The sequence below is a fragment of the Oncorhynchus kisutch genome, linkage group LG12, assembly GCF_002021735.2.
Source record: "Oncorhynchus kisutch isolate 150728-3 linkage group LG12, Okis_V2, whole genome shotgun sequence".
Taxonomy (NCBI): domain Eukaryota; kingdom Metazoa; phylum Chordata; class Actinopteri; order Salmoniformes; family Salmonidae; genus Oncorhynchus; species Oncorhynchus kisutch.
In genome coordinates this window covers 30,503,595-30,518,539 of record NC_034185.2, presented here as the reverse complement: position 1 = coordinate 30,518,539, position 14,945 = coordinate 30,503,595, and the positions used below count along the sequence as shown (strand labels likewise).

The following is a 14,945-nucleotide window of genomic DNA, read 5'->3' as shown; positions in this document are numbered from 1 at the left end:
CATTGTTGCCACCTACATTTCAACATAGCTCATGACACTCCCCTCGATCAAAATGGCGTTGCCACATTCCCACACAATTCCAGCTCTGCATTCCCGCTATCCCCATAGGCCCTGTCATTACCACTATCTCAGGGGAACACTACAGCTCTGAAGTCCTGTAGACCTCTACTCACCCCTTGTTTATCCTGATGCTGGGTGCGTACCCCCCCGCCCTGGCGATTGGTGCAGTCTGGCGGCAGGGGCTTGGCCGCCGGTGGGTAGGCGGGGCTGCCATGCTTGGAGGAGGAGCTCGCTGTGTGGTGGAGCAGACTGTGGTTGCAGGGGTAGGAGAAAGAGCGTGACGGGGGCTGGCTGGGGGCACGGCCAGGCCTCCACCCACTGGCTTTGAGCTGGGCATTGTGAGTGGGCGTGGCCGGTGGGTGATAAGGTGGCGGGGGAGGGGGCAGCGGCGGGTGGAAGCCCGCCATGGCCTCCAGATCGGTGAACATGCTCTCCACAACTGGGCTGCTGTTGACCCGGCAACGCCCTCCACTACGGCTGCCACCCGACGGCTGGCGCAGCGCTAGGACGGGGCTCTCGTCGCCAAAGCGCTCCTCCGGGAAGAACTTGTGAGGGTTCTATGAGGGGTGGAGTACAGCACACAACAAATTAGCCCAAAATTGCAGAGGAACAGCTTGCCAAAGCTACTTAAGAAACTAGACGTACTTCGTCTTAAAGGCAGTCTGCTACATTACGGCTATGTAAAAAAAAAGTCATTCTAACTGGGGGAAGTCAAAAAATGTTTCATTATTTCCTCTGCTCTCAGTTCAACGTTGGAGTTAACTTTGGCCCAGTCACCACTCAATGGAAAACTAAATTAAATGTAATGAGGGGGGACAAAATGCCTGATGAGCTCCTGCCAGAATTCCTGAGACGTTAGTCAAGTGGCACGCTGGTGACAGAGACCTTCAGCGCATTAAATGAAAAACACAGCCAAACAAAAAGGAACACGGCATGATGTTGACCAATCCATTACTGCCTAGACATTAGATATTGATATATAGCCTATTTTTTACCTATTATTTGACATATTGTACAAAACATTAAGAACACCTGTTCTTTCCATGACATAGACTGACCATGAGTGTAGACGAAGGGGAGACAATTGAGACATGGATTGTGTATGTGTGCCATTCAGAGGGTGAAGACAAAACATTGAAGTATTTTTGAACAGGGTATGGTGGTAGTTGCTAGGCATACCGGTTTAAGTGTGTCAAGAACTGCAACGCTGCTGGGTTTTTCACTCTCTACAGTTTCCCATGTGTATCAAGAATGGTCCACCACCCAAAGGACATCCAGCCAACATGACATAACTGTGGGCCAGCCTCCATGTGAAAGCCTTTCAACACCTTGTAGAGTCCATGCCCCTATGAATTGAGGCTGTTCTGAGGGCAAAATGGGGGACTACAAAGCATCGGTAATATGCTTAGAATATACCCAAAAGGGGAGACGGGTACAAAATCTCTTTTTGTGGATGGTCACAGGCACTTCTGTCGACGGATGAAGTAGTTGAGAATCCGTTCGCAATCATATAATCTTCACACTATGGGCGAAAGTTTGCACGAGGAAATGGCAGCGAGCATTGATCAAATTACCATAACATTTCAAATAGACTGCAGTAGGTATATTATCCTGTGTGAGCTCCAAACACGGCAACTGGTGACTGATCGCGTGCATCACCTGCATCATGCAGTTAACTTCTCTAGGATAGGGGGCAGCATTTGGAATTTTGGACGAAAAGCATATTAGTAGATTTGGATAGAAAACACTCTGAAGTTTCAAAAACTGTTTGAATCATGTCTGAGTATAACAGAACTTATGTAGCAGGCGAAACACCGAGGACAAACCAATTAGATTTTTTGTTTTGTTTTGGAGGTCACTCTTTTCAATGGGTTTTCATTGGGAATCCAGATTTCTAAGGGACTTGCTTGCAGTTCCTACCGCTTCCACTGGATGTCACCAGTCTTTAGAAATTGGTTGAGGTTATTCCTTTGTGTAATGAAGAAGTATGGCCATCTTGAACTAGGGTCACTTCATGTGTACTGTTTGATAGAGGTGCATGACCAGAAAGCATGCTTCAGTTTGTTTTCTTCCTGTATTTAACACAGATCATTCAGTCTTAAATGTTATCGATTATTTACTTTAAAAAAATACCTAAACAAAAAAACTAACAAAAACACCTAAACATAGTTGTATTACAAAAGTAGTTTGAAATGTTTTGGCAAAGTTTACAGGTAACTTTTGAGATATTTTATAGTCACGTTGCGCAAGTTGGAACAGGTGTTTTCTGGATCAAACGCGCCAAATAAATGGACATTTTGGATATATATGGACGGAATTAATCGAACAAAATTACCATTTGTGATGTTTATGGGACATATTGGAGTGCCAACAGAAGAAGCTCGTCAAAGGTAAGGCATGATTTATATTTTATTTCTCCGTTTGTGTCGCACCTGCAGGGTTGAAATATGTTTTTTCTCTTTTGTTTATGAAGGTGCTCAGATAATAGCATCGTTTGCTTACGCCGAAAAGCCTTTTTGAAATCTGACATGTTGGCTGGATTCACAACACGTGTAGCTTTAATTTGGTATGTTACATGTGATTTCATGTAAGTTAGATTTTTATAGGAATTTATTTGAATTTGGCGCTCTGCATTTTCTCTGGCTTTTGGCCAAGTGGGACGCTACCGTCCCACATATCCCAGAGAGGTTAACAAAATTCGGGTGAAATATCTTTGAAGAAAAGTAAAACATTTAATTGTGCTGAAGATGATCGTTTATATGCACTTATCTGAGCTCTTTGTGCCAACCTACAGCTTTACTAAGTTCAATAAAACGTAACAAATCTATAAAAAAATTTAAAAAGGTTGATTGGCATCTCACCTGCAGCAGTTCTGCGGCGGCGTCCGGCAGGCCGAACTCGCGGAGCACGCGGATCTGCAGCTCATAGCTAACCGTGGCACCTTCGCCGCAGTTTAGGGCGTACGCACGCTGTACCTGGTCCGTGTGACGCAGGTCCTGCAGCCTCCGGATCATCTCCTTCACCACAGCCAGCCTGGGAACTGAGAGCGAGTTCATTACAAAAACATAACTGAGTGACCTGGCTGGCCTAGCTGTAATGCCCGCAGCCTCCGGCACACGTCTATGGTGTTGCCATAGGTTCGAATATGTATAGAAATTAAAACATAATTGAATAACAAAATTAGATACAGTCTTTTACATGCTGGGGACCACTCAAACATAAAATCATGACATAATGGTAAATATTGCATGTATTGTGTGTGCTAGAGGATATGGAAATATTTAGCCTTTTCAATGGTCCCGGAGGGAATTTATTTTCTTCTTTATTGGCCCATCAAGTCTTCGGAGGACAAGTTACATTCTAATTTTACACAGTAGTTACTGTACATAGCAAAGATAGTTATTTGATATACGCTATATCCTGATAGATAGTACTTAAACATATCTAGTATATATTATATAGTGTTTTCAGTCTTAACTATTATTGATCATGAGCTTCTAATCCCACCCCTCAGCTACTCTCAGGCCATCCCACCCATCTCCTTAACCCCGCCCCTCAGCTACCCTCAGGCCATCCCACCTATCTCCTTAACCCCACCCCTCAGCTACTCTCAGGCCATCCCACCTATCTCCGTAAACCACCCCCTTATGATTTCCATGTGCCATATTTTTTTCAAATGTACTGTGATGTTTCACACAAACTCTGAACCTTTCTTATCGCATAGTATCTACAGATTGTAAGTTCAAGATGAATATTTTGACCAGGATTATTATTACATTGTTGATTGATTATGGCTTTCCAAAACTCCCAACATTGCTATTGGTAGGGTTAGCCATTCCTGAACTAAGTCCCTGAGGAATTAGAAACGCTGTTATTTAATTGGATGGGGGGTGAGAGAGAGAAACACTAGGACTGAAGGAGCGAGAGAAATTGGAGAGAGAAGGATAGGTGAAAGCAAGGCCTATGGTGGAGGCCAAGGGGAATCATACAAAATATAAAGGCAGGGCAGACAAAAGAAAAGCAGAAAGATAAAGGGATGGAGGCGGGAAAGAGTGTGTCATCTCTCTATGGTAAGGGAGAAAACTGTAGGAGAAAAAGAGAGGGCGGGATGATGAGAGAGGGATGGAGAGAGAGTGGGAGACGAAGGGTGAAGGGTCATCTAGCAGGTCGTCCCATCTCTGTCAATAATGGCAATAACTACTGCTCGTCTGAGATCATAGAAGACTATAGAATATACCCACACAGTCCTAATAAATTGCTCTATTGGCTCTGGTCAAAAGTTGTGCACTATAAAGGGAGTAGGGTGCCAGCAGGCGAGAGCAAAGGAATGCCTTTCCAAACCCAGAAAATCAAGAGCTAACTGAGAACTTGAGGCCCTGTCAGGGCAGCGTGGTGGAGATTAACAATATATGCAACGCATAACCGCCTCTTCACTGGGCACTGAGTGGATCGGCAATGAGATAAGAAAACAAAGAGGTTCATCACTTGTTGGAGGGATGAGGATAGATGGAGGAGGGGAAGTCTCTCTCTTATCTTGTATTGAAGAGAAATAGCCATAACAGAGTACTAATTTACGGGCGCCTTAACATTCCCAAACCTACACTGAAACGCTACGGAATAAAACTCACAGACTTTAGATCGGTACTTAAGGGCCAACTTTGACGTGCACCACAATTTCATGAGATCTCCTACATGTTTCATGTCAACCATTGGAGTTTGTAGGAAGACTGCAAATTGGTAGAGGCGGGATTTATTCAGTCAAGCTATCTATGTTTATCATAGCAGCTTGCTCAACACCATTTCTTCCTTGTTACAATTGCATTAGCATCTTTTCAGGAAGAACTGACTTAGACACTCTGGATAAGAGCTACAAAATGACAAAAATAAATAAATCTACAGCCATGTTTTGATCATTTTCATTTTGGGAAGCTGGAAGAAAGCTAGCTTTGCAGCTCCACCCACCTGGTATCTCATTGGCCACCACTGAGGGTGGGGTCGTCTGGCTGCCACCGATTTGCTGGTGGTTGATGATGTGACAGCACTGGGGCACAGCATTGTTGACCATGTAAAGGGTGTCGGGCACGTTGGACATGCGGACCATGCGCAGGCGCACCAGGTCTGTCTGCTCCACCATTATCTCATCCAGTACAGACTGACAGACAGTACAACAACAGGGGGGTTAGAATGTATGTGTGTGTGTGAGTGTGTGTGTGTGTGTGTGTGTGTGACAGGGTTGGGGTCAATTCAGGTTTCAATTCAGTCAATTCCAAGGGCGAATTGTAATGAATCTTCATAGACAATAATGGACAATAGCATGGGTAATTTCAATCCACCCCTTGTATCTTAGATGTGACGGTGCCCACCATTGTTCATGTTGTGATGTACAAGCAGTGTGTGTGCGCACATAGTGGTTCTGTTGTGTGGTGTTGTCCCAACCTTGGCCTCCTCCACGTAGGGCGAGAAGAGGCGAGGTCGCACGTAGATGCCGGCACTCTTTTGCCTCAGCCAAGAGTTGGCCTTTCCACCCTCCAACGTGGGCAGCATGTCTGAGGGAGGGGTGCTGATCAGACCTCTCTTCATCTGGGAGGGGGTAGAGTGGGAAGGGAGAGGGAGAGAGAGAGCGAAAAAAAGAGTGAGAGAGGAGGCAGAAAAAGAGAGGCGGTGTGGGGAAAAGAGGGAGAGTGAGAAGGAAAGCAGGAGGGAGAGGGGCAGTCAAGTTAAATGGAGGAATGCAACATACACTACAGCCAGACTGATCCTGCTGGCTTCATAGATCGAAAAAAGTTTGGCAACAAAAATACTTGCTGCATTAGGCTACCTAAACTTAAACCAAACACTGCAACAAGACACAGTATATAGTGCATAACATGATCTACAATGAAAAAAATTATAATAAGGATCCCCACAAATTCTGTCTGCCCTTGTATGACTGTTTTACCCTGGGAAAACACACCTTTATTTATTTATTAACCCTTATTTGACCAGGTACATTGACTGAGAACACATCAGCTGTGTCCAAAATTTGCACCCTCTTCCCTATATAGTGACCAGAGTTAGGGAAGAGTTGTAGGGAGAATTAAGGAAATGAATGAACCAACTGAAAGCTGGGGATGATTAGGTGGCTATGAGGGTTAGATTAGGAATTTAACCAGGACACGTTCAACTCTTGCGATAAGTGCCATGGAATGACCACAGAGAAGAGTCGGAGAGGACCTCGCTGTTGGGGGGGCCGTATGAGTTCGGTGCGGACACACACACACTCATTCACACACACTCACTGTGTCAGAGAGGACCTCACTGTGGGGGGGCAGTATGTGTCCGGTGCGGACACACACTCACTCATTCACACACACTCACTGTGTCAGAGAGGACCTCGCTGTGGGGGGCAGTATGTGTTCGGTGCGGACACACACACACTCATTCACACACACTCACTGTGTCAGAGAGGACCTCGCTGTGGGGGGGCAGTATGTGTTCGGTGCGGACACACACTCACTCATTCACACACACTCACTGTGTCAGAGAGGACCTCGCTGTGGGGGGGCAGTATGTGTTCGGTGCGGACGTAGGGCAGCAGAGGGGACAGGATCTCCTTGAGCTCCTCCAGGTCCAGGTCTCTCCTCTTCACCCCCCGCTTGTTCACGCTGTGGGCCGTGCCACTTAGGAGGTTGGGCTCTGAGGGGGGATACACACACACACAATGCAATCGGGATGTACAGTATCCAAGCTCCCACTATTTAGAACGTTGCAGTGCATTAGTTCACAGCGTAGCCGTTTTTGCCACAGGAAAATGCCACCTAATCTATTTGGCCTTACTTGATTAATAATTGTGTTCCGGACCTCGGCTAAATCGGGTTGCTTACTCCTGCAGTACGGTATATATTTTCACACACACACACACACACCTTCACAAAAGCCAAAACATATGTGTATGATCCATCCCTCCATGCAAACTAAGTAATTTAAGACACTGGAAAATGACATAAGCTGATTCAAACTACTTTTCGAGTTCGGTCCTGCTGTATTTTTTGTGTATCTGGAGTAACTGGTTTCCCACGCCAAGGAAGAACCCCTTTGGGAGAGAGCTATGGTTTTCCAATTTCCAATGAAGAATCTTCAACAAAATACCTAGCTGCACCCAAAATAGACTGCTCATCTTGAACGACAAATTAAAGTGTAGAGAAGGAGTAAGCCTGACATCCCTGTTATCCGGTTGGCCCAAACGCTCATCTGACTATGGTTGTGTCCCAAAAGGCACCCGATTCCCTATGTAGTACACTAGATTTGACCAGGGCCAATAAGGCTCTAGTCAAAAGTAGTGCACTACGTAGGGAATAGGGTGCCATTTGGACTGCAAGCCTATGGCTGGTTAGACCGAGTCAGGTCCCGTCCAGCCCTACTCAGCCAAGTCTCCCCTGGGCTTAGTTATTACTCCACTTAAACTGGGTGAGAGCATAAATCACTGGCCCAGAGCAGTTTGTCAGGGGTGGTGTGTGTGTGTGTGTGTGTGTGTGTGTGTGTGTGTGTGTGTGTGTGTGTGTGTGAGAGAGAGAGAGAGAGAGAGAAAGAGAGGTATAGAATGAGCGAGTGAGAGACAAAGAGGGGTAGAGAAATAAGGAGAGTGAAGGAAAGAGCTTGATTGCAGAAGTTGCCCTGTAACTACAGACTTCGGATCAGATTAAACCCTTACCTTCAAACCTAACTGTAAACATTACAGCTTGGGGAATGAAACAATATCTGAGCCTGTATCAGTGGATGTGGGCATCTTCCAACTACTCCAAAGGAGGCGAGGGGAGAAGAGAGAGAAGGGCCAAAGGGAGAGGGAGGGAAGAAGAGAGGGAGGGGGAAAGAGGGAGGAATGGGTCTCTCACCTCGGTCGGCCATCCTCTTGATAAGCTGGTGCTCTCCCCACTTGATGAGGTACTTGAGGATGTCCTGCTCGCTGGCCTGTATACCGAGACAATAATTAGAAGCCATGGGAGATGAGGCGTGTATTCACATCGTACCATAACGTTTTGCAACGAAAACAAACGTTTCTTATTGGCAAAGTTAAGGAAGATGACCCACTAAGACTTGTCCGCTTGAACTCTACCTGTAATGTCATGTGTTTTGGATCTGTAGAAAAATGAATGAGCGTCAAGCTACCTCTTGTTGTAGACCAGGAAAGTTACCAGGATATGAGCACCCTGTGTTTGTTCTAAATCCACTTTGGAAATTAAATACATTCGTTCTGGACTAAAAAAAACAAGCACAGAATGCCAGGTCCAGTCCTCCCGTGTCTGCTGCTTTGAGTGAAGCGTTTCAGCTTTGATGTGGGTGAAAGAGGGCACAGGGTTTGCCTTTGATGGCATGACTTTGACCTCCAGGCAGATAATTGTCCAAACCATTGCTGTGCGTTGGCATGCACCGTGTGTGCCGTGCATGTGTATTTATGTACTATGAGCTTATGCATGTGTTTTTTTGTCATGTGTGAAAGTGAGAGAATTAAAGTGTAAACTAGCCTGTGTGTGTGTGCATGTCTCAGAAAATGTGTAATGCCTTGCCAGTGTGCGTCTCTCCGCATATGCATTCCTCTGTGCGTGTGTGTGTCTTCGTGTATGCTTGAGATTCTTCTCCTGCATGTGTTTGAATGTAACACTGAGCCAGGAACCCCTGTGGCGGACACTAATCTGCTCATCATAGACCGTTTGGGCTGGGGATTTGACGATGTTAGATGCCGGAAGCTCTCCCAGCACCAGTCAAGGATGCTGCTCCGAGGCCTGGCAGGTCCCTACACAGCCTTGGGTGTATTCACTAGGAACCAAGCGGAAGCAAACGGGACGAAACGGGGAGGTACCTACCCTAATTTGTCCAATAGAAACTCACATTTTTGTTGAAAAGTGCATGGTCAAGGTTTGCTACGGTCAGGTGTGCACTAATAAATACACCCCAGCTTAATCTTCTTCACACGAACAGCCTAGTCTTCCAAGGGTGACTTGACATTATCCTCTAAAAGCACCCAGGCTCGCAGCGCACACAAAAACACGGCACTACCTGCAGAGCTGTCTGTAAGCTAGCCTACATCTCAAAACTTCTCGTCTGTGAATGTGGGAATGTGGAAATGTGTTGCATTGCGGTTACTTGGCACTCTGCTTGTGTGCGTTTAGAAGACTGAAATGCCACCCAAGGTCCTCATAAACTGGTCTGGTCTTCAAACAGTTAGCCTATTTGTATGCCACAAAGAGCCCTCATAAAACAGCCTTGTCTAACAGCACACGACCACTAACCAGTCCTAATATCATCTATCATCATCTACAAGCAAATCCCCCCTCATATCCAGTCTATTTCCAAAGAGCTCAAAAGCATATATATTTCCCAGCAATGAAGCAGAAGCCCGTCAGATACTCGTTAAGCTCTAAACACCTACAGTATAATACAGAGTGTAATGGTCACCACAGACAAGCTCAATCATGATACACTGGCACTAGTAAGAGATAAGAGGGAGAAGACAGAGAAGAGCGAGCGAGAGAAAAGGGGGTGGTGGAAGGGAGGAAGTGAGTGTTCTGAAGGACCATGCCAATTCCACCAACTCCCCAATTACCCTCTGGGCACACCGCCTCTTCTGCCAACTCACCATACCCGTCTCCTCTCTGATAATGACCTTTCCGCCGTGTCATTAAAAGTTTGAATCAGAAAAAAAGGTCTGTTTACATGGGAGTGGATACAGGATCCTCGAACATGGCGTTAGCTTGTAAACAAAAAATGCCTCTATATTAGCACCAGTTTCTCACTCCAGTCTAGGTAGGGTGTCCAATCAAAAACGCATCTTTTGACCAAGGGGTAAAATGTTAATCGTCAATCGTGTAGATACTCCTCTAGGAAAACCAATGGTCTAAACCACATATCTTTATCTTTATCATATTCCGTTAAAAAGCTACAGGACTTTTTACCCTTGTAGGAAGGCCAAGATTAGGGTAACTAAATCAATGGAGGCCAGAGGAAAAAAAGTGGTACAAAAAGGAACCCCCAAAAATATGAGTCAGCTAGGCTGGATGCTGTGCTAGAATTAAGGCTCACCGTTGAACTCGTCATCGTTCTTCTCGAATCCGGAGGACATTATACAAGATGGAAGATGGATATTGATTTTGAGACATATGTAGTATTTTCATATTTAAAGTATATAATTTTCTTATTAATGCAAAATTCCTGTTATATTTCCGAAGACCAAAAACAAGCGTATCGCTGAAATGCCAACCGAGCCCTGAGCGTACAGCAAACTTTTTATTTCCAAAGCCTTTTACTTTTAAATCAGCTCGTGTCATGTTCATTTAGCCGTTTTATTATCGGATGTATTAGGTTACGAAAACCGACTTTTCAGATATAATGTCAATACAGTATGTTTGAGAGTTTCTTTTTCATTGTGTTGTGCATGCCTGAGTTAAAGTGCCTTTTCATGCGTTTGAAGATTGTATAATGCCAACATCCTAGCCTTTGTATTTATTGTAAAATCGATTTCACATATGACACTACCATTTTCCCTTTGTAGAATTCCTTTGTTGGCTGAATATATCCATAGCATTTGGTGGCAACAGTCTGGAACAGGGACCACAGTATCTCCTGCAAGACCATCGGATTCAACCAACACTGGTAAAAATAAAAGTGCATTCTTACCAGGATTTGGTTTATTGCTTATTTTCCTGTTCTTCTCAAAATTCCAAGGTCTATACTTATGAACACTTGTTTAAACTCTTTCTCGAAAGTGCTATTTGCTAGCTTTCCCATGAGATAACGTGGCACACTTAGCCACTATGCTAACACGAACAGCATGATTATTTCCTGAAACAAATTCCGCACCAGCCAATTAGACTCTAGGCGGTATAGGCCTAGCCAACAACCAATAGAATTTATTAAAATAGGTCAACTTGGCCACCAGAGGGATGTTGTAAACCTCCAAATTCAAGGTCTAGTTAGTTCCGCTTGATTTGTAACAATTGTGCCAATATATATGACATGATGCATCCTAAACTGGCCTACTAACGCTAGACAAAGCGAGTGAGTGAGTGCATGCATCTGCCTGTCTCTCACCTGCAAATAGTCTGACTGGATGGCAGCCACCAGGTGTTCCTTGCCCAGTTCGTAGAGCACGTCAGAGGTCATGACCTGGCTGAACTCCTCACACAGGAAGTGCATGGCCTGCCGGTGGACCCACTTTGAGCCGTAGGGCTGCGAGCTCCACTTCAGGATGGGCACCAACTTGTCCAGAGAGATGCTCTCCACCACAATGTCCTCGCAACCTGGAGACAAAGGGACAGGTGGGTTTATGAGGACATAAAGGGGCAAAATTGTAATATTTTTAAGGTTTTGCTTTCCATGACTGCAATATCTTAGTACTACACGTCACTGTCCCTGAACTGAATAAAATCGTCTGGTAACTGAAATGAATATAATACAAAGTCTAAAGCCAAGGACGTGACTGTCATATATAACATTGAGTACGGCGCAAATGTTAGCACGAGAGTGAGAGAAAGAAAAAGGAATTGAGTTAGTGGGACCAAAAATACAAACACATAATAACGACATTATAAATATTGATAGGAATGTATATCTGAGAAGAATTAAATGGTACAGTGGGGATCAATTAATAATTAACTCGATTGCACACACTGCTGTAGGGTAGTAGTGTTCCACACACAAAGCAATCAATCAATCTCAGAATAAAATCTGAAAGTTACAAGTTCTCAAAAATCAATGTTTACATTTGAGTGATTAGCTCTTATTAGTAGTTAGTGCGTTCATCTTAAGATAGATAGGTGGGACATCCACATCAGTCAGTCAGTACATTTTTACAACAAAGTCAGAGCTAGGAAGGGTGTTAGTTCACAAAAGTATTGTTTTTTCCTCTCCAACACCATCCCTCATCTCTCTTTCCACCCTGACTTTGTTTAGTAACCTTAGTGTCAAAGTGTACGTACGGGTGTGTATACAAGTCATTTTTGCAGTTCATCTAACACCGTAAATCTAAAAAACAGACAATGGCAAACTTTTTAAAACGCTTTGCAATGGAAAGTTAAAGTGTGTGTTTCTTATTGGACAAGTCAAGATAGTCCCTCCCTGTTCCAATTCGTTTTGTTCCATCAGGTGCCAAATGAACACAACCCAGACCATTTTCTGTCAACATCTAAGGTGTTACACACATTGAGCCATGCGTCACATATTATTTCAGGGAGACTGACAGAGCTCATAAAGCGCTGTGGCATGTGTAGGACACAACAAATCAGTCACACATCAACTGACTTCTTGGTGATCTAGGAGGTTGCTCAGAGCTGTATGCTATTTAAGCCAATTGAACCATTAGTCTAATGTTCACTGTTGCTAAAAATCTGTCTGACAGTCCTACTGAGATCTGTGGTGGCGATTAGCAAACTAGCATGTCTCCTTGGTGACTAGGTCCTGCGGTGCGTTAGCGCAAATGCTAGTTGATCATGCAAACATGCTGGTCTCGTTAGCTTAGTCTGTAGACTTGGACACAACCTGTTTGGCTGCTGACACGCTCGTGGCTGTGCACTCTGGTGTTGCTGATGTGGTGGGACCACACTGTTCTTAAATGTCAGCTCAGCGAGCTGGCCCCGAGGCTGGGTATGACATAAGTCATGCAAGGTCAGCGCTCTTTGCCGTTCCACAAACTTGCTCTAGAGTTTCTAGTGTGCTCCTAGCACGTATTGTAGGGTGTTCACCCATAAATTCATTTCATTAAATGTTTATGAAAATATGTTCATTCAATAGAGATGGTGTATTTCTGAGTTTTTCCCTTTTAAATCAAATTTCAAAAAGGCATTCGCACATCTGAGCTATCTTTTTTGCAGGTGCATAGTGACAGTTGAAAAAACAAGAACCCCTCTTTAAATCACCATAGAAACAGCCCTTGTCAATGTTGATTGACCGGGCTTAGAGGAATAGAAAGCCACGGATATGGAGATGGTATCAAGTTTATTTTGATTCAAAGCACACAAACGTTACCACTTCCCAACGCAGAAACATGGAAGAGAAACAACCAAGCTGTGCATTAAAAATTAACAACGGTCACAACAAACGAACGTTCTTATGTAATACTGTTAAGTACAAGCATATTAAGGTTATAATATTGTAGAGAACAATCTAATAATGAATTGTGTGAATAATAATGACAGTTTTCTTTAGCCTATGTTTAGACAATTTAGTAGCACCCTCTTGAATTTACCGTTATTTCACTACATTCTAGAGCAGTGAGTGAACGCCTACTTCTTGTTATTACTGAGATATTAATGGAATAATCCACTGCAGGTCCACTGCTGCCTGATACATTGCATTATTAGCCCTTTTAAGTTACACAAAGTTCCTATAAGGTTAATTAAAGTATCAGTACTTTGCAACTCCTTAAATGTTACCCTAAGAAATGTCACAGATTTTCTATAGCACTCCTTAACTAAAGGGCAACTGTACATTACCAGTTTTTATTTTACACTGAAAATCATTCCTAAACCAGCTTGTGGCTCTATTCTTAAAAACGAAAATCTGTATTTTTCTCCCACTCCTCTCCAAACAGACACCCACTACTATCATGGCTGCTGGATCAATACTTAAACTTTACTCTTGTCATATATCACTGCAGGCCAGAAGAAAAATTCACGCAACTGTAAAACAAATAAATTATGTTGGGGAGTTTTTATTTAGCTCTTTCTTTGTTTATAAAAGGGACGGGGGAGCAACGAGAGCATGCGGCGTTGAGGCAGTAAAACGCTAAGCCATATTGCTGATATCAGAGACCTAAATGAAAATGTCACTTTAGTGATGGGGTTGTGGAGCTCCCCGCAGAAAGCTGGCTTACGCTTCTCTGCTCTCCTGGGGAGGGCTGTGGATGAGGAGCACTAGCTTGGGTTTCTAATACAGTGGCCTGTAGTCCAGTCCATCCAACCTCAAACGGAGTATTTCAGCAGTGAAGAGCCTGTGTATTGTTTGATTATAGATGAACTCAGATGACCTGGAACAACTGGACCTGAGAAGTCTTCAATTCCATAACTTAATTGTCCCAGTATAGAAAAAAATCTTTGTGTAGCCAGGACTTCACAAAAATATTACTGTATACACCAATGTACTGTATACACCAACTATTCACATTTGGGAACTATTCACATTTCAGTGATAGTTACCGGTTTTGTTTTCTCCATTTGAAAATGGTTCCATGGCTTTGAAAACACCTTTTGCTCACCAGAAACTGAGGCCTGAAATGTGAAGCAGCAGCAGCAACACCCCTGGCCCCTGCAGTGTTTATGATAGGAATTCAAGATGTACCAAAAGATTATTGCGGGCATCAACCAACTGAACTGTGACTACAGCCTGATTTCAAGGTAGAGATTAGAAGGAAAGATACACGATGGGGTCTGATAGTGACTCGCACAAGAAGTCTCCCTGTCTCTTAGACACACACACACACCTCAGAGGCGTGTAGAACATATATGCTGTTAATCTCATTATGTTCACTCCTTCGTTTTCATCAGCATGACGGAGCAAATTAACTGGTCTCACTTCAAGCAGTGTATTCCAGATTTATAACAGCTGTTGATTGAGCCAAAACAAGCTCAAAGCGTCAACACTGACATGTTGAAACATTCATAACTTCCCGGGAAAACCTTTTTCAATCACAAGGCAATAAGGTTTTCATTTTTCACCTGTGGTCAGTCAGTGTAAATAGATGAAAATGACAACTGCCGCTATTCTGTGTTGAGTGGTTAACAAAATGATCATTTGAAACAGGTCCTCCTACATCCTTAATTTTGAGTTATTTATGCAACTTTAGTTGTGATACAAACCTTAGAATGTATTAGAACTCAAAACATATAGACTAAGGCTGCATGATGCGACTAACGGTA

At 43.8% G+C, this 14,945-nt stretch overlaps 1 protein-coding gene across 1 annotated transcript in view; it reads right to left on the bottom strand.

The window, feature by feature from the left end:
• Positions 1-14,945, bottom strand: part of btbd7 (BTB (POZ) domain containing 7) — a 127,175-nt gene that overhangs the window by 7,032 nt on the left and 105,198 nt on the right. The window contains exons 4-10 of the mRNA XM_020496718.2: positions 11,125-11,333; positions 7,932-8,007; positions 6,575-6,735; positions 5,497-5,640; positions 5,023-5,212; positions 2,922-3,100; positions 174-617 (exon numbers count right to left, since the gene is read on the bottom strand). Of these exons, the coding sequence (XP_020352307.1) occupies positions 174-617; positions 2,922-3,100; positions 5,023-5,212; positions 5,497-5,640; positions 6,575-6,735; positions 7,932-8,007; positions 11,125-11,333 (1,403 nt within the window). The remainder of the gene's footprint in view (positions 1-173; positions 618-2,921; positions 3,101-5,022; positions 5,213-5,496; positions 5,641-6,574; positions 6,736-7,931; positions 8,008-11,124; positions 11,334-14,945) is intronic.